A 20,375-nucleotide genomic window follows, 5' to 3' on the forward strand; every position below is an offset into this window, starting at 1 on the left:
CGAGTTATTTTTCATACTGTTTCATTTTCTTCGCTTCCTCTCCATAGGAGTCAGTCGGTTAGGCCTAAGAATCTCTGTTTGACTACCAAAGAAATAGAGACAGGGAAGTTTACATGACTGAGATACATAAATAAGTGAGTGAACTGCGTTGTTAGTCAGAATATTCTGAATAACCTGTCTGTTTGTTTGTTTTCAAAAGTGTGCTATAATCAGAAACTGGAGAAATGCCTAAGCAGTTAAGTGCACTTACTACTCCTTCAAAAGAGCTAGGTTTGGTCCCAGGACCCAAATGGAGACTCACAGTCGTCCTTAGTTTAGAAACCCGACACCCACTTCTCTCCTCCACGGGCACAAGGCCCACACAGTGCACATGTATACTGGCAAGCAAAATGCTTTTGCACATAAAATAAAAAATAACTTTTTAAACTATACTAATGAGTTAACAGGAAATTTTGTTAGCACCTTTCACTTTGTTATGTCAAATTATACATAAGAATGAAGTATAAAGTTCAGTGTCATTAAAGGTATTCACGTGATTGTATAGCCATTACAAACATATCTGTGACACACCAAAGTTCTGTAAAATGCACAATAATTCCATAATATAGCACTCTCATTAAGTCATTAGAGCAGTTTCCTTGAAAGTTATATCTACACATCATCATTTGATCATAAGCATGGTCAAAATACTCCACACACTCCCTTGGAATTTTATTCTTCTCATATCAGTGGTATTTTTATCCCATTGTTGACAAAATTAACATTTCAGATTTACATAATTGCATATATGAAATCATAGTACTCATTAGGTTCTTAAAATAGTCTGAAAATGACTGTATATGTTTGTCAAATATATAATTAAAATCAATTTTTTGAATAATTTTTCAAAAACCAAAGTTATTCTGACCATTATCTTCCAAATATTATGCTACCAAACTCAGTAATTATTTCATACTCAATAATTATTTCAGGTAAGCTACATCTATGATGTCATTTATCAATTTACTCTACAAAAGTCCTGTTGAGTATGTTTTACTCTGATAGGTACTAATTATACTATGAATGGACAAGAAGAATGGACAGCTGAATTAAAAAAAAAACATCAACAATTTCCAGAATTTAAAATCCTGAATCATGACATGACACTAGTGGAATTCAGGTGTTTCTGGTACATGGACTGCTTTCACCCAATGTGAGGTTGAACTGTTGACTTTGTGTACATCCTACTTCACAAATGAGTCTGTCAGATACGCTAAGTCTATAGGCTGAAGATGATGCCCCAGCACTGCGGAGAAACCTCAGGTGACTGTCCAAGCAGCTGGCTGTTTCTGTCAACTCACAATTTTTTGGAAGTTGCTTGCATGTACTTCCTGTTTTTATTTTTGTTAGGTAATATTATTTCCTTCTTGGGTCTCTGAGGGAGTTGAAGATTAGTTAGTTATAGTTGAAGATTAATTAGGATAGAAAGTGAATTAGATACAATAGGATAGATAATGGAATTATTTTCTCTGAATTTGTCAAATACAAATGAACTAGACATTGTTTAGGTATTTATTACTTGTATATATTGTATATAGTTATTGTACTTTTGTATATAGTTTTTCTATATACAAAAATCAAACAAAACAGTTTTGTTCTGTCAGGTTTATAGTCTAGTACGGGAGACCAGTGTTAAAGTCTATCATAAATTATAATAAGCATCATGAGGAGAAAAAAGGGATAGCTCTTAATTTATCCTGAGTGTCATGCTACTCAGGCATTCATGTTTGAGCTATAACCAAAAAATCATAGTTAGATGGAATAAAACCATGTATAAAGTCCCTAAAATACACCATGTTTAGGAACGAAAGGAGTGCTGTGGAATAGTAAGTGAAGGATGTGGCGAGGACAAAAATATATTTAAAAAAAAATAAAAATGTCAAAGGCAGATCGAGGAGAATTAACCTGTGAATGTGTTCCAGACTTCCAAGCCTCTTCTCTTAGCTGTTTTCTCTGTTTCTACCCTCAGTCCTACCTATGAGGTAGAGAGTTCCCTTTCACACATCTCGTTGACCTTTGACACTGCCTTTTCGTTTGGCTAAGCGCTGGCACCGGGAAGGCGGTTCCTTGAGTAAAGTGCCTGCCTGCCGTGCGAGCTGGAGTTTGACTTCCCAGCCCCAGTCAAATGCCAGGCGTGTGATCCAGTGCTGGGGAACAGGGGGAGGATCCCAGGCGTGTGATCCAGTGCTGGGGAACAGGGGGAGGATCCCAGGTGTGTAATCCAGTGCTGGGGAACAGGGGAGAGGAGCCCAGGCGTGTGATCCAGTGCTGGGGAACAGGGGGAGGAGCCCAGGCGTGTAATCCAGTGCTGGGGAACAGGGGAGAGGAGCCCAGGCGTGTGATCCAGTGCTGGGGAACAGGGGGAGGATCCCAGGCGTGTGATCCAGTGCTGGGGAACAGGGGAGAGGAGCCCAGGGGTACTTTGGCCAAATGAGCTCCACGTTCAGTGAGCTTCTGTCTCGAATGTAAGGTAGAAAGGAACTGGTGAAGACATCCAGTGTTGACCTCGGGCCTCCACACATACACACACACACACACACACACACACACACACACACACACACAACATAGTTCCTCCTTAAAATCATACGAAGTCCTATGTCATCTAGGCCTGATGTCAGCATTATATCCCACCATTTCTCCTCAAGTTTACTTTGTCTGAATGATTCCCTGCACCAAAACTAGTTCTGCTTCTGTGTCTGTGATAATCTTCCTCTTAAGTGTCTGCATCTTTGCCCTCTGACTTTGCTAGTTCTAACAGCCAGAAAGAAGGCCTTTCCTGAGTACCCTGTAGAAAATAGTAACTGCTTTCCTCAGCTTCTGCATACAGCTCATGAGCGGCTGATGTGCTGTTTGTATTTGAGGGGTTTTTGTTCAGTTGTCTCTGCCTATTCCTATCTCACACACCCATACACATGAACAAATAACAGTTTTATGAATGCAGTCACTGTTAGTTACTACTCAGTCCCTATACCTGGAATAGCATCTCCCATATAGAAAATACTAAATTAAGGAAGGATGAAAGGAGTCCTAAGTGCCTCTAGTTTCTGTCTTGTATGTTATAGTAACGAATATTAACATTGACAGAATCATAGACGTGGAAAAGAGATAAATGTAGGACTACATTTGCATGAGGAGGAGATTATAAATTAATTCTAGGTATGTTTGTTTCATGCTTTATGAAGCATACAGGTAAATGACCATAACTAACCAAATAGTCTTGTTTGAGTGTAGGTCAGAAGCCTAAAATGGAAGAAGGAAATACAGTGCAGATGGTATTGAAATCCTGGAAGCTGGTTCATCGAAAGAGTCCATCTTCAGAAGTCCTCCAGGGTTTTTATAGAGGGAAGACACTTAGGTTTGGTAGGAGAAAAAAAGAACTGTGGATGCACATACTTTCTAGGTTTTGTAATGAATTTTTTTATCTCCAAAATGCAGCATTACGTCATTCTCGGAGGATTAGAAGGGTGTGACTGGGGGCTTATTCGGGATCAGGCCGCACTAATTTAGAGGAACATTAATGTGTTCACTTGAGTTTTTTCCATGCATGTTTACTTATATGGTACATGAAACAAGTTTACTAAATTCATCTAGAGAAAAATGAGCAAAGTTCAACCTAGAAAAATAAATTGTTTTACTAGTTACTTTATCTGCTTGAACAAATATCCATTAAGTATCTATTCCAGACATGATGATACAGAGTTTAAAAAGACAATGCCTGTCTCTGGAAGCTCATGGTCTATTGAATATAATAGAATTATGAATACCTAAGATGTATCAGAATACATGATCTATATAATATTTTGAGTACAAAGAAAAGAAAGCCATCAGAAAATAAGTGGGGCTTTACTAAGAAGTGGCTATTTTATTACTTTTTTTTTTTTTTTTTTTTTTTTCTGCCTTGGGTGCTGGAGGTCGAATCCAGTGCCATGCACATGGTAGGCCAGTGCTCTACCACACTCTAGCAGATGTCTCCTTTTGAATTAGCTTTTACTTTTATTTGTAGAGAACATTACTATTCATCATGTTTCAGGTTGCCCATCCTGTGATACCGTATCAGGAAATTACCAGAGTTACAAACATATACCTCATGTCTCATCCCCTTTTTTTTTCTCCATAGAAATCTCTATCAGAAATCGACCTCACCACAGCAAAAGCACACCATTCATACACTCAATAAGTGCATATTAGAACCCCCTTCATGCTACTGATACTTTCTCACATGTTGAAATGCTCTTAAAAGAAAAGTCACATAAAATACTTAGTGTAATATACAATGGTCATTTAAAGTACCTTAGTTATATACCCGATTTTATGTATACTTGATTTGATTGCCTCAGTTATATGACATTGATATAACAGAAGAGAATAATTGCTAAGAGCTTTCCTAAATACTATATATTTTGTCAGGAGAATTATTTCAGTGTTTGTTTTTTAAAGAAAACATTATTACTTCATAGGAAAAGCCTTCTGAGAGAAATACAATGTAATTCCAGATTCCTTTTATACTTACAGTATTATCACTGGGTGCCATACTAAAAACAGTAGTACACATGCTGTCAGGATTCTACCACCGTCTCTTCCTGGAGCCCGCATCCTCTCCCAGACTCTGTTTCCTTTGTCCTGTTCTTGAACTCCCTACCGTCACTGTTCTTTTCAGCTTATATACAGGTCTTTTAAATGTCCTAAGTGGGGGACAGGGGTGGGAAGGCCCACGACCCTGAGAAGAATAGACTGCAGCTGCCCACTCTGGCGCTGCTGTTTGTGCCGCCCTCGCTGCACTGTGGGCTGTCTGCTGAGTATGATGGGTAAACACGTGGGTGTCAGCCCTCCTGCCTTCATTCAAACGGTAGCTTTGCCACTTTTTAATTGTATCACCTTGAATAAAGAAACTTCATCTGTGACCTGCGATAAAGAGCATGATCAGTCTGTGTCAGCTAATGCTATTCACTATACTACTTCACAGAAATTGCCTTTTATAAGATCACTCTTCGTATTTGCTAGGTTCTTTATAACCTTTTTACGTTTCAGATTTTAGTATCTATTTATATACTAACAAATCCCAAATCTGTCCCAAGCATAATTCTCCCTCCTGAGTTTCAACTTTGACATACTGTTGTTCAATGAATATTGGTGCCAAGGTAGCTTACAAATGACTCCAACTCAGCATGTCTATTAAGTCTAATCCTGATTTTGATTGGTTGGTGGTGGTTGTTGTGGCTGACCAAGATGACCCTGAGCTCACAGCAGTCCTCCTGCCTGTCTTCTGGATGCTGGGATTGTTGCTACACACCACCACAGTGTACTTTCTTGTACTTTGTGGCAGATAGAACGATTCACCCACTGACCTAAGTCAAAATCTCAGACTTAGCATCCTCAGTCTTGTTGACTACATCTTACATAGCACTTACATTGGTCATTTCCTCTACATACACATTATTTCAATATTCAGTTGCTTTTATGGTGTGAACCACCAAAATATGTCTGAAAGTCATCTCTCTCGCATCTTTTATCATCTTCCAGGCCATCCAGTATTCATTGTTTGAAGAAGCAAATAGGATTATTATATGGTCAGGGTTTTTTTGACACCTTAGGACAAAATTTAAATTGTAACCAGCTTATCTTTTTGGCCAGATCAGTCTAAAGGACTTTCAGTTCTTAGAATTTCTGGTGTGTCCGATTTCTTTATATATACTGTTAACACTTCCCCTTCCTTCTGTCCCTTTCTCTGAGCTGATCTATAGTGACCATTGTGAAAGCAGAGGCTGTCCTTGCTTTTCTTGTATATCTTCAGTATTTACTATGGCACATGATGATGATGATGATGATGATGATAATGATGATAATGATGATAATGATGATGATAATAATAATGTTAGCACAGTGTTTCTCACAGTTTATGATTTCTCTGATGTCATGGGCTGGTCAGTGATGAAAAGGGTTTTGAAACTGTAAGTGATCAAAGTTTTCTGTGTCAATTTGATAGAGTAATTTTATAGTTCTGGAATAATCATGTTTGGTTTTTGTATGGTGTTTTTAATTTTTTTCATTTTGTCTGGCAAAAGTGCCAGTCTTTAATGATTTGGAAGGCAGCTTTTTTTTTTCAATTGACCCCTCCACAGAATTGACTTGAGAAATACTACATTAGAAAGCAATCATTTGCCATATGTGTACTTGATTTGTACCTGATTAGCAGTACTTCCAGAGCTACAAAGGAACTACAAAAGAGCACAGTGATTTAAATAGAACTGCAGCATATGATAGTTAACTTCTTACAGTTGAAAAATGAAAGCAATGAACACGAAATATTACATAAACATTACAGTTTGTGCCCCATAAATGTAACCAATGTGATTGCAAGTGGATTGGACTGCCTTCTTGACCACAACATGACAGGCTGGACCAGCACTGTATCAGTATCGCAGAGAATCGCCCTCCTGGTTTTACAGTGAATCATATGAATGTAACTCCTCCATCATCATCAGTCCTGTCATTACAGTTCTCTTGAAATAGTGGTTTTCCATAACAAATGATTGTGGAATGATTGCTTAAATTTTTTTCATACAAAAATAATCTGATGCTTCATAGCTCAGGCTGTCATGTGATGCTCCAGTTTGTTTGTTGTCAGTGCGGGCCTATTGTAATGGTAGTTACTACAATAACTATTGTAATGATAGTTATGATACAGGCACTTGATTGTTTCTCTTAAAGGGTGTAATAAATTAAACTTATATTTTCCCAGACCATGCCTTTGAAAGAAAGCTAAAACAGCAAATCATACAATTCTTAATGTTCATTTATCTGAAAATGTTTCTATACTGAACATTATGGAGAAGGAATAAATAAAAAAATTAAGATAAACCATTATTTTCTTAAATCCTTTATCTTGCTTACCAAAAAAAATAGACATTTATTTTATTGTGTCTCAGTTTTAATTAATGGATTAAGAGGTCATTTCACATTAAAATTGAATCAGTCAGCTATGAAAATAAATAGAACTTATACTTTCTTAAAATTATTTGAACCATGTGGTTTTTACTTGTTTTTCATGAAATGTGTAAGCATAAATCACTCATGAATAGCTTGTCGCTAAAAATGTTTTTAATTAGCTAATTGCTGTGAAAGTCTAGTAGCATTGAAACCTCATTCAAATACTCCATACCTAAAGTCTGTAAGATAATAGCCTTATGGCCTTGTTGATAGTGTAAGGTATCACAGACTTGTACATGTCCATATCCAAAGAATCCTCTGTTCCGTTTCTTGTGCTGTTCAATATGAGAATCATAATGAGAGGTTTTTAAAATAGTGACATCCGTAGTTAAAGGATGTACTTACTATAAGTAATCTATAAGGTAATTATATACTTTATTTTACTATAGGTAATATTTTTGATAAATTTAGGATTTTCCTTTCTCAATCTTAAACATGAAAAAGGAGAAAAGGGATTAATAGTTCTTTGCTACCCAACAAAGTGTATGTCTTCAGCTGTCACACTTCTGGAACTTTGATAATCATTCTTTATTGGATTTGATGCAACATAAAGAAATGCCATGAAGGAATAACAGTGAGACATTGAGTGAAGTTTCATTTTATCCAGCATAACCCTAGTAGTTACGCTAACTATGATAGCATGCAAACAGCATCCTTGCCCATCCCAAAACCCCTACCTTTGACTATGCATTACTTATAGATGTGGGGCAGACTCTGCAGTCATTCGGGAGGCTGAGGCAGAAAGACGGACGTCAAGTCCAGCCTGAGTCATAGCCAGACCCCATCTTAAAAAGATGGGAGAGAGAGAAGTGTGGGAGCAAAGGAGGGGGATCTGCTTTATGTGAGATCCCAGCGTTGTCAGTCAAGGTAGTGCTCCCCTTACTGACTGCTTGAAAGGGGGGATCATAGCAAGAAACCAATGAAGGAAAGTGTCTCTACTTTTGTCTAAAGTAGTTCTTTTTTAAAAAAGCTTGGAAAATAGAAATATAAAGCTAAAAGAGCCATAATTGTATTTGCTTCACAAAAGTTTTTAGAGATCGTAAGAATTCATCTCAAGGGTGTTGAGATCTTACTTTTCTAGAAGAACTTTTAGAAAGATCAAAGTGTCAAATGATTAAAAGACTCGTTTTTTTAATCACCTTGACAAAGCCCTGTGTGTGTAGCTCATCCCATGACTGCTTGCCTTAGGCTTCTCAGCGTGAAGAGCTAGAGCTGGTTGTCTTGCTAAGAGTAGAATGCTGCTTCTGATCAAATGCTTACCATTCAAAATGCTCGTAATGTTGTCACAACAAATAAGACAACAATTGACATAAAAATTGAAAAAGTCTTCATTCACCTAACTTAAAATTCAGAAAAAAAGTTACTTGAGAATATTCAAAAATGATTGTAAACATAGATAACTTGAGGTTTTATTTTTAAAATCCTAAGAAAATAACAAGTCCCTTAGTGGATTGGGTTTTTAGTTTCAGTTTGAAGGAGTAGCTGTTCTTTAAAAAGTGTTGAGTGACATTCATTTTGATCAGTTACGGAATGAGTTACAAAACTCAAAAGCTTTAGGTAATGAAAAATTAAGTGTGTTTTCTTTCCTGTTCTAGTTACCGGTTTACTAAAGTAGTGAGCATACATGATCACTTGAGAATTGGGCTACTGGAGCACCTGAGCAGAGAGGGAGTGGTTCATACTCAGCTTACAAAAGACAACTTTCTCTTTTTGAAGGGGATTACTTTGACTATTTTCCAGGTACTGGGGAAATTCCAGATTCATTACAAGTTATGGGATGGCTATTAATTATTCATATGTTGATTTCAGACTTGGTTTTGGTTGTATAGTACGACTTTGAGTTCTTCAGTTTAACCAAAAGTAAATAATAATAATAAAAATAAATAATAGAAGTTTATAGTTAAGACTCAACATACATTCCAAAAGTTTTGTCAGAGAATTCAGGCGACATCAATCTCACTGACCAGAACATACTTAGTGAAAGATTAAATCTTGTACTTTCAAAGACTACTGTAAACTGTGAAAGCATATGTGTATAGAAACAAAAATTAGGTGCAATGTTTTCCACCATTTAAGTAACAAAACATTTTACATAGTATTCTAGTTTTTAGAATATTGGGCTATAGACACTTAAAAGTAGGTTTTTTTCTTAAAGATAATTTTTTATAAAATACTTGAAGTTTTCTGTATTTCTTTATTATTGAGGGTTGCAGTGGATAAAGGTCTATTTACATTGAACCAAATAGCAGAATGCCCAGTAGGTATTTAGACATTTGAGTGTTTAGAATTCCGGTAGAATTCTTGCTCGGTTCCTGGGTAAAGATTTAGAGAAATAGTTTTAGCTTATGTAGATGAAGTTTGGTGGGTATTGAGGCTTTGACAGTCTTCATTTTCCTTCCTTAGGAAGCTTACATAATGCCTCTTTAAGGATTAGGAGGACTTCTTGAGTTAGGCGGTGGTGGCGCACACCTTTAGTCCCAGCACTCGGGAGACAGAGGCAGGCAGATCTCTGAGTTCAAGGCCAGCCTGGTCTACAAAGCGAGTTCCAGGACAGCCAGGTCTATTCAGAGAAACCCTGAATCGAAACCAACTTCCCTGCACCCCAAAACAAGAACTTTTTGATCTTCTATAGCTTTTGGATAAGTATTATAACCAGGTGCAAGTTAAGTGTCCTTTGGAGTCCTTGGTCTCCCGATGTTCTGAGTCTCTTTCAGGACTGTTTCTGGTCTCTACCTGATAGGCTGTCATTGTCTAGATCCTGGGGTACAGTGGTGACTAACACATTGACTCTGTGAGTGAAGTGAAAGTGCATCGTTAGCCCAGAGGAAGGAATAATTACTAATTCCCCTTGATAGACCAAGGTGGAACAATGCATGTCAGAGAAAGAACACTCCAAGGAGTACATGTAAAGGTTCATTCAGTACATTAAACTAGGGATATATATTAAGACTTCTAATTTAAATTCAATAATAGTAATATTTGCAGTTTCCAATATGAAATATGCAAGTACACACAGCCCCTTTGATAAACAGATACTGAGCAGTCACTTCTCACTAAGTCATTTGTTTGCTCACCCACATACTTATTTTTAATTAGTTCTTTGGGAAATTTGTAGTGTTTTGATCATGTTCACTCTAATCCTCCAACTCTTTCCAGATCCACCCACCTTTGTGTCCTTTGTTTTTTTAACTCATTCAGTCCAATCTGTGTTGCCCTTACATTGCTGGATGGGTAGCCTGCCATGGAGTAGAACCAACTTATCAAAAACTGCCTCTCCTTTCCCGGCAGTATCCGTTGTCACTGGCTCCTTGGCTAGGGTGGGAGGTACTGCCACCTCCTTTCTTCATGCTGGGATTTGGTATGGCTTTTGCTTGCCTAAGTCTCGTGCATGCTGTCGTAGCTGTGGTCCATCACCTGTCATACCATTTCTCTGCAATCAGTAACTTCCGATAGAAGCTTGTTTACTCAACCTTGTCTCTAATCATTCTGTCATGAAAGCTAAATTAGTAAATGCAAGAAGATTACCATACACACCAGATACGAAATGTGATGATTCATCCTTCAATTTCTGTTGTCCTTGCCAATTTTGTACACTGTTAGCTTGCATGGGATTGGTTTTTAAATATTTAAATAGAGAAATATTAGCCTTTTTATCAAGTACCTTACCTATTCATTAATGTAAGTTGCTTTTTCTCTTTTGCATTAAGAGTTGAAGATGCTTTTAAGAACCTCTTTTGTCTAGTTATTGCTTTGTTGTTAATTAGTATAGATGATTTGTACATGATAGTAGTTTCATAATGACATTATCAAGCATGTTATTACTTTATCTTTAATATGATCTTCAAAAAATTTCTCCATTTGAGGAACACCTCTAAGCCTAATTATAATTAATACAAGACATGGCTTAAGATCTGTATGTTGTTTTCCAGTACTGAAAAAGCAAAGGGAGGAGGATCAGGATTTTATACTCAGTTTTGGCTATATAATAGAACCACATCTCAAAAAAACTTATATACATGTGTATCTTAATATCAATACTCATACTTGGGCCCCATTTTACTATAGATAATTAGAAGATCTAATTTTCTTGATTTTGATGTTTGACAGTGTCAGGTGGTTAACTTCAGTAAATTAACAGAGAACAGTAGCTTATCAGAAATGGCCAAAAGTAATACATTGTCTAATACTGTTTATGCATTTAACATGCTCATATATGTTTCAGTTTTGCTGACAACAACCATATATGTTAAGAAATTAGAGTCGTTTTGCCTAATTTTACAGTCAAGGAACCATTTAGTCTACATACAGTTCATTAGACTTTTAGTCCATATTGTATCATTCCAAGTATCTTTGAGTCTAAAAGGGCAATGTCCTACTTTAAATATGGAGAAACATGCATATAAGTATATTTTAAAAGGAGTTGTTCTTGAGAACGTGATGTTGAATGGCAGCCAGTCTGAGCATCCAGTTTCAGTCATTAAGGACGTTTCTCATTTTAAGATATGAAAACACTAAATGATGCAATAATTTCCATCAAACAGTAACACATCTAGATTTAAGAAGAAACTGGCTTCTTTTCTCCCAAATGATGGTTTTGAGCATGGATAGAATGGCACCTGCGACATGCAGACACTTGGATGCCTGACTTTATTATTCTAATTTTATCTTGAAATCTGTACCAAAAGTCACAGGAACTGGTCCATACATTATTTCAAGAACATAACTTCTAATGTACCAATACTTTCAAGATTAGGAGACAATTCTGACATCACTTAGAATTTTAGCCATTGGGATTTGTATATTAGTAAAACAGTTGATTAGCTACCGGATCTCTATATTCATGTGCTTTTACAAATTGTTAAAGAAATAAATACAACTTGAAAGTTCCCTAATACATTATATAATTCAATACATTAGACGGAATGTTTAAATTTAAAGATTAGTTATGGCAAGTAGTCCATGCCTCCATTTGTTTAAAGTATTTGTATTTCATTATACTGTGGCAATACTGAAGCATAATCAGTTCAAACTGGCATGTGCCCCTGTGAAAATAAGAGCTAGTCTAGAAATTCAGAGCAGGCTCACTGCAAAGCCAAGAGAAAATCAGACATAAAGGTAGAATGCATTCAATACATACTATCCTGTTGCTTTCATCCTTGGGTTTGGGGGTTACTTCTGAAGTCATTCGTTATAAGCAAATATGTACTTACCACATGTGCTAAGATTTCATTAGACAAAAGTTAATTAAGCATTCTATGGTAAGTAATGAGAGAAAAGAATAAAAACTGAGAGAATACATACATTAGTAAATACAGGCAGAACATTTTTATTAAGCATATATATGTATTGTGTATTGACTAGTGCCAAGTGATATATTCAATGCTAAAGATTGGAAATATGAAGGCTGTCATGGAGCCCATGTGACATAGACTAGCAAAATATTACAATGTATCATAAACCAGTGCTGTAATGAAAGTGAACACTGAGCAGTGTGCGAGCACAGCAGGAGACGTTGTGGAGGATCTGAGAGCACATCCTAGGCAGGATTCCCGAATCGGATTCAGAGGATGGAGCTCCTAAGGCAAGAAGATGGGTTTTCAGACGGGTGAAGTTGTGTACGTTAGGCAGCGAGAGGAAGCATGGAAGTCACGAGCCTGTCAGTGAACAGTTAAGTGCAGGCGTTGTCAGAGGGACATGGATGATAAGTCTCCTCTAAGAATTGGGGTTCTTGTATGAGTGGAAGGAGTTATTGAAGGTTTTATAGCAATTCAGTAACATGATTAAACACATATTTAAAAGATCACTGGTAGAGAGGTATTTTTTTCAGTTGTATTTGGAAGGTCTTGCAAGTTAACAGTACACATGAATATTTAGTGAAAATAAAGTTCAGAAATTATTCATGTTTTGCACCACTTATTTTTAGCTATTTGGTTGTTTGTAGGAGTATAATAATAGACTTTATTAATCAATTAATATAACCCAAATTAATAGACCAAATCAAATATGAAGATTTGGAAACTAAGTGCTAGTTATTATTTATTGCTGTACCTGCCCCTTTGCTTAATTGTCTGTTTAGTGTTGTTCCTACTTGTGGCAAGTCAGAGGGTACTGCTAGGTGATGGCATCTGAGTTCTGATACGTTCTGTATTGCCTGATCCTTCCTCCAGTGCTGGGTGTGTAGTTACAGTGAAATGTCATGCAAAAGAAGAAAATAGAACTCAAAATAAAAGGACTTAGAAATAAATAGGAAGTGCCTTGTCCCTTAGTGACCTTCCACATTATAAACTACCTATGGATTTCTCTCTGCTATGAAGATTTCTATATTGGAAGTAAATGTAAAGGACTGTAAAGACCTACAGAGCCCAGCCTAAGTCATATAGTAACTTCTGGACCTAGTAATAGTCCTGGAATCTAATTGGTCTAGAGACCAAGGCAAGAGATAAGTTCAAGGCCTGTTTTTGATACAGAATGAGTTCAAGGCCAGCCTGGGCAACTTAAGATCTTGTCTCAGAATCAGTACGGTAAGAGCAGGGTGGAGCTCAGCTATAGTATCTGCACTTATTCTCAAGCCCTCAGATGACCTCAGGAAGGAGGGGAGAATCATAACAGTCAATGCCGGGATACTAACACATTTCCAGTTCGTCTTGAGGACTGGGGCTAGACTACCAGTTTAGACTACACTCAGATTTTATAGATAATTATGATTACTTAGTAAACATAAGTTGATATAGTTGAGACTGAAAAATAAATGAGTATCATAATGTACTTCCAAGAACTAAGTAAAAGAAGATGCTTATTTTGGTATTTTGACCAGACTGTAGACTGTGGTCATAATTTCAATTATCGGTGTGAACCCAGCAAGCTAACCGTTAATAGCTACAAAGCCTATTGAACTTAATGCAACTTAACTGCACACCAGCTCTCACCAGCTTTCATTTCCGTGAATATTAATTGAGACGCTGAACAAAATGGTTTTTTTTTAAGTTATATACAAGCAACTGGTTTCTCATATAACACTTTATCGCATGACTCTAAGACAAATACATTCCTGCATAAACAGATACGTATTTATATTGGTATAACTTACATGATTATATGTGTATGATACACTGCATATTCAAAACATTAATTAATAAAGTAACATGGCTCCTACTGAGATCAGATTATATACATCATCAATTTAAAGTTATTTCATCACAAGGTAAAATGTTGTGGAAAAATGTGTTTCTGCCATCTTTTTAAACTTTTTTAATCAGGAATTAGTTCAAATAATAAAGAATTAGAGAACTTTGGTGTAGCTTTTTATTTTTTCATAAAAGAAAATTGGATTGTTATTGTATTAAGAGCTGTCAAAAGAACATACCCAGGGTTTGCCTAAAATTTGTCGTCTTAGGCTTTCCTGGTCAGTACTACCCGTTCTGAACACTGCTGCCAGCCAGATGACAGGTTTAAAAACAGCCCCGTTATGATAAGGCATTGGCTGCAGAAGCAGTAAGCACAGTTGTGGTGGTGGTATTGGTCCGAAAATCCACAGGATGGCTTACAATTACCACATAACCTGTGTGTCTCCTCCTGTACATTTTAAATCATCTCTAGCTTGCTTGTAATACCTTTACATTGTACCAGCTGAAGAATAATGACCAAAAAACTTTTGTTCAGCGTGAATGTAATTTTTTTCCCAAGTATTTTCCTATCTGCAATTGATTTGAGTCCATGGATACCATGAACCGTCTGTACCTCCTTTAAGTTAATTTTTTTTCCCGCTTGCACGCTATCACAGTTTTTACCTACTCAGGCTAATTTGCAGGTGCCTGGGATGATTAGACAATCCATAATTTCTACCAATCAAGTAAAAGAAGGAAAGAAAACTCTGAACTTCTCTCCCAGTTAACAGGTAGTTTGCTGTGGTTAAAATTAACGCAGATTTTGCAGCAGCCAACAGTTTTTTATTTATTATAAGTAATTGATTGAAAGTTTGGGAAATGAATAATGAGTGCCTCATTTGAGTGTTTGACGTTTACTTAGTGCAAGAAACCATTTATATTTTTTGTATATGTTATAGTAAATCAGTTTGTTTCACTCTTCATTTTAACATTTTTAAAGTATTTGTGTGGTTACCTTGACTTTAAAATCTATTTTGTTCCTTGCAGTGTTTGAGCAACACGCCTCCACTTACTGAGTATTTCCTCAATGATAAGTACCAAGAAGAACTGAACTTTGACAATCCCTTAGGAATGAGAGGGGAAATAGCTAAGTCGTATGCTGAACTGATCAAGCAGATGTGGTCTGGAAAGTTTAGCTACGTCACTCCTAGAGCATTTAAGGTTAGTACGGTAAACTTACTTTCGTCAAGCATACTCTTGTTCCAGGGAGGGACCCTCAGACGAAAGGGATGAAGTCCCATTACAGTGTCCCCCGATCTCCTAAAGACAGTGCATTCCATCCATGGGATATAAAACTTCAGGGCATAGGACAGAATGGGTGATTAGGACTTTTTGTTTGGTTTTTGTTTTCTTAATCTGTAGAGATGGGCCGGAGAGGGGTGGCTCAGACATTAAGAGCACTCTCTACCTTTCCAGAGGACCTGAGTTGCCAGCACCATCATCAGGTGGCTCAGAAATGCCCCTGCAACTCAAGCTGGAGAGGATCTGATGCCTTCTTGTGACCTCCACTGGCCTTGCACTCATGTGCAAACTCACGCCTGCACACACAATCAAAACTAAGTCTTTATGAAGAAGGCTGTCAGTAGAGGGAAGGAATAATAAGGGGGACAAAAAAGACTTTAATGTAGTTGAAAATGGTTTAGAATGTTTTTGGAAACCATGGATATTTGATGTGATGTAAAGAACTTCCTTCAGGCATGCCACTAAGTCTAAGTGACCTAGTTTATCCTGTGGTCATGCAGATTGTTCTTTTCAGTAGTTCTTACACTTGGGTGTTTGTGTGTGAGCTAGTTCCTTCTTAGATCTTGCCCTAAGTTATTGTAAGCCATAGTCTTCATAGGTAAGTGGCATCCCTAGAACATCTGCTATAAAATCTTTTGTTAATTATCTACCAGTTGTTAAAAAATGAGTCAGAACATGGTCATGCAGTTAAGAGCACTGGCCACTCTTCTGTGGGACCAAGGTTTAGCTCCTAGCACCCTCATGGTAGCTGCCTTCCATCTGTAACACCATTCCCGGGGCCAAGGCAGGGAGGAGGGTGTCTGACGCCCTCTTCAGGTCTCCACAGACCCTGCATGCAAATGGTGCAAAGAGAATGCAGGCAAAACACCCATATACAAAATGGTAAGGGTTTGAAACTAAGTATGTGATTAAAAATGAGTGAGTCCTTTGACCTCCGTGTGTGCGTACAAACAATAAATAAATGTAATTAAGACACCCAAGTGAAAATGTGAAGCAGGCAATCAAACTGCTCCTGCGGTTATTCTTTCACATTCTAAACCTTGAGAGACTTGTCTGGGCAAACCAATCCTCAGCAGTTTGATTTTGCTAGATTGCTTCCTCTTGAACTTTCCTGTAGATACACACCTATTAATTGCCAGACCTTTCTTATTCTCTGATTCATTCTCTGATTCAGATTGTATTTCTCTTAAGTCGTATTTAAAATCCTACTACTATGAAGATTAAGGAAAATTGTAGAAGAACTGTAATGTGCCTTTTGGCCATCAGATTTGCCCTCTTTTTTATAATGGATAAATGAGAGATTTGTAGTTTCTCTTTAGTGACTCAGTGAAATGTTACTAGCTTTTACGTCTCCAATGTTTCACAATGTCATGTATAAAGGTTTTCCATGTTTTCTTTTTATTTGGTTCTCAAGTCAGTGTTTCCTGAAACTTAGAAAGTTATTTCAGAATGCTTTTAGAGATATATTTCTGTGTGTATAATGTTTACATATTAATATAGCTGGCATTAGAACCTGTCCCTTGTTGTCTGCCTGCCTGCCAGTCATTATAGGAAGACCTGTAGCTAAATAATGCCCAAACCCCTTAGATGAACAGTGAAATGCTGATTGATAACAAGCCTGTGCAAGGCCACACAATGATTAATGCATTTAGAGAGAGTGCTTTACGTCGTTTGTATGTGTATTTTTTCTTCATTTTATTTTATTTTGCAATGGATTCTTTCTATATTGCCCAGACTGGTCTCAAATTCCTAGACTCCAGCATTTCCTGTATTAGCCTCCTAAGTTCTGGGATCACTGGCTTGTCACTGTGCCTAGTTCTATTTTTTAGAGCATCCACATGTTGAATAAAGATAAAGATTTATCACATCTTTTTTTTTTTTTTTTTGGTTTTTTCGAGACAGGGTTTCTCTGTATAGCTTTGCGCCTTTCCTGGAGCTCACTTGGTAGACCAGGCTGGCCTCGAACTCACAGAGATCCGCCTGGCTCTGCCTCCCGAGTGCTGGGATTAAAGGCGTGCGCCACCACGCCCGGCTGATTTATCACATCTTTACTGGAAATGCAAAACAAATAAACTACATCTATACATCTGCATGTGTGTGTGTGTGTGTATAGCATATTTGTGTTTACCCCTATTTTGTATAAATACAATCAGCTTTAATTTTTCACAAAAGTTATTTTCCATAACGTTAGCACAAATTAAGTTAACAACTACAGAAGCACATTCCTAGGGGAAGTGCAGGGTTTGATTCCACCAAGACTTTGGTCACATTTTCATGAATCCACCAAGCATTCTTTATCTTAAATATATGTCTGTTTGAAAAGCCCCTATTTTGTGTGGTTGACACATTAATACTGATTTCATAATCAACACTATAACTCATTTTTACCAAAATTTATCCAATTGTGTTTTCCCCATAAAGCACACTACCACTCCCTGTGTTTATGACCTCTAGCCAACCCCTTAGCAGTCTCCTTGGGGAATGTTCTATACACTAAATAGCCTACCTGGAAAGCACAAAAGTGTAAAGAAGAAAACATTATAAAAAAAACAATTAGAAAATGATGCTGAAACTAAAAGGCAGTATAGCTTTCTTCCCCCCAGAGAAGGAACAGTTTTTTTACTGGAACATGTCTTCAAATGATTTTAAAATGTGTCACAAATTTGACTTGGGGAATATAAGTAATTTTTAACAAATGGGTAATTTCTCATGTATGTACTCATGAATAATAAGAACAACTGTGTGCTTTTTAAGGACTGCTGTCTGATTTTGTTGTTTTGTCGGTCTTACAGACACAGGTAGGACGTTTTGCACCTCAGTTCTCTGGATATCAACAGCAAGACTGCCAAGAACTGTTAGCTTTTCTGTTAGATGGACTCCATGAGGATTTGAATAGAATTAGGAAGAAACCTTATATTCAGTTAAAAGATGCTGATGGCAGGCCAGACAAGGTGAGTGGACTTGACGCTGCTGTCCTCACTGCCACGGCTCCCTCACACGTCAGTGACCTGTCTTCCTCTCCTTGTAGGTGGTTGCTGAGGAAGCCTGGGAAAACCACTTGAAAAGAAACGATTCTATCATAGTAGATATATTCCATGGCCTTTTCAAATCTACTCTAGTGTGTCCTGAGTGTGCTAAGATCTCGGTGACCTTTGACCCTTTTTGTTACTTGACACTTCCATTGCCCATGAAAAAGGAGCGGAGCCTGGAAGTTTACTTAGTGAGGACGGATCCACTTGTGAGGCCTATGCAAGTAAGTCGTGACCTTTTTCTTTGTCGTTGTTTTTTCTTCATTAGTGACGGGGCCAGGATAAAACTGGTCGGTTTCTCCAGCACAATTCAGTCATAAAGAGTATTGTGTAATAGATTTTTTTTTTTTTTTTTTTTTTTGGTTTTTCAAGACAGGGTTTCTCTGTGTAGCTTTGCGCCTTTCCTGGAGCTCACTTGGAGCCTAGGCTGGCCTGGAACTCACAGAGATCCACCTGGCTCTGCCTCCCAAGTGCTGGGATTAAAGGTGTGCGCCGTCACCGCCTGGCTTAGATTTTATAAGCTGAATACTCTGGAAGTTACACCTTTTTAGAATTATGGAAAGTTGAAGGATATCATAGAAAAATAAATTTCTGAAATTTCTTTCTCACATCAAAGACAACCAAGATGTTTGTTTTATTATTTGGGATATTTGCTTAAAAGATTAATAACAGTACTATTGTCTGTATTTTTTTCTATCGAAATTTTTTATTCATTTATGTATATAAGTGTTTTTGCCTGCATATGTGTCTGTGTACCACATGTGTTCTTGGTACCGTGGAGGCCAGAAGAGGACACTGGCTCCTCTGGACCTGGAGATGTAGATGGTTATGAGCCACCATGTAGGTACTGGGAATGAGCCCTGGCTCCTGTATGGGAACAGCCCGTGCTTTTAACCTCTGAGCTGTCTCTGACTCCCACCTGTTGAAATTTTTTATGTTCTAGGTTTTATCCTGATTGCCTCCAGAAATAGAGCTAATAATGTATTTTGTAATTTGTGATGTGATCATGCATTGAAATATCAATAATCTTAAGGCATTTCAACAACTTTGACGAGAAATAAAACATTAGTGTAAGAATACTTGGTTCAGGGCCAACAGGGATGCCTCAGCCAGGTTCAGGCAGTTGCTGCCAAGCCTGACAAAGCTGAGTGAGTTTAATCCCTAGGACTCAAGGGGTAGCAGGACAGAACCCGCTCCCACCGGTTTTCCTCTGACTGCCACGGGTGTTACAGCATGCACACATACACAAATAATAAATGAATTTTTAATTATAAAAATATTTGGTTAAATGATGTTCTAGTACTTTAACAAAATATTATGTTTTGCTTATTCTATACAAAGTTCCTGTGGTGCACATTAATGTCAGTTGGCTTGATTATCTCCATTGCCTAGTGCTATCACTGGATTACTCAGTGTTTTATGAGAAAAATGCTACATTTTCTATGTTTTTAAATCAATTATTCCTTTTACATTTGACCTTTTCTGGTGAGATTAGCTCCTTTTTGTTCCTCCACTGCAGAATTCAACAGATTTTATTTTGACCTTTGTCTTCTTTTCTCAACTGCCCAAGAGCTCTTTGTAGGCAGGGAGCTTGTAGTTCCAGAATGTGACTTGTACCCAATGCAGAAGGGTATCCAGATCTTTATTACTCACTCAATGCTTTTTTCCCTAAACAAAGCAGATTTGGTTCCTACTTTCAAAAATTGTTTACTATAAATTCCTAAGTTAGGGTTCTAGCCAGATAGCGCAGATTTCTTGGTACATGATAGAAATGAAATCTGTATGAAAACTATCCTATAAACAAAGTTGTCTTACCATTGATGCTCAAAGTGGAGTTTATTTTATTCTTAGTAAGAACAGTGTCTATGCAATGTTCTGAAAATGACCAGCTCCTTCATTCACAGTGATGGAA

The 20,375-nt window shown here is 37.3% G+C and overlaps 1 protein-coding gene across 19 annotated transcripts in view; it reads left to right on the forward strand.

Annotated features, from left to right (window-relative positions):
* Positions 1-20,375, forward strand: part of Usp15 (ubiquitin specific peptidase 15) — a 97,930-nt gene that overhangs the window by 65,108 nt on the left and 12,447 nt on the right. For 8 of the 19 annotated variants that reach the window (XR_013045602.1, XR_013045603.1, XM_076554157.1 and 5 more), the window contains 4 exons: positions 8,625-8,769; positions 15,180-15,353; positions 18,227-18,385; positions 18,463-18,687. Coding sequence is in view for 14 of the 19 variants with exons in the window: in XM_076554157.1 (XP_076410272.1) it covers positions 15,264-15,353; positions 18,227-18,385; positions 18,463-18,687 (474 nt within the window). In the remaining 5 variants the exon portion in view is untranslated. Of the gene's footprint in view, positions 1-5,783; positions 5,802-8,624; positions 8,770-14,836; positions 14,924-15,179; positions 15,354-18,226; positions 18,386-18,462; positions 18,688-20,375 lie in introns of those variants that run through there. The other 11 variants (XM_076554150.1, XM_076554151.1, XM_076554152.1 and 8 more) reach the window with 5 other exon arrangements.

Source organism: Peromyscus maniculatus, chromosome 18 (assembly GCF_049852395.1).
Source record: "Peromyscus maniculatus bairdii isolate BWxNUB_F1_BW_parent chromosome 18, HU_Pman_BW_mat_3.1, whole genome shotgun sequence".
NCBI lineage: Eukaryota > Metazoa > Chordata > Mammalia > Rodentia > Cricetidae > Peromyscus > Peromyscus maniculatus.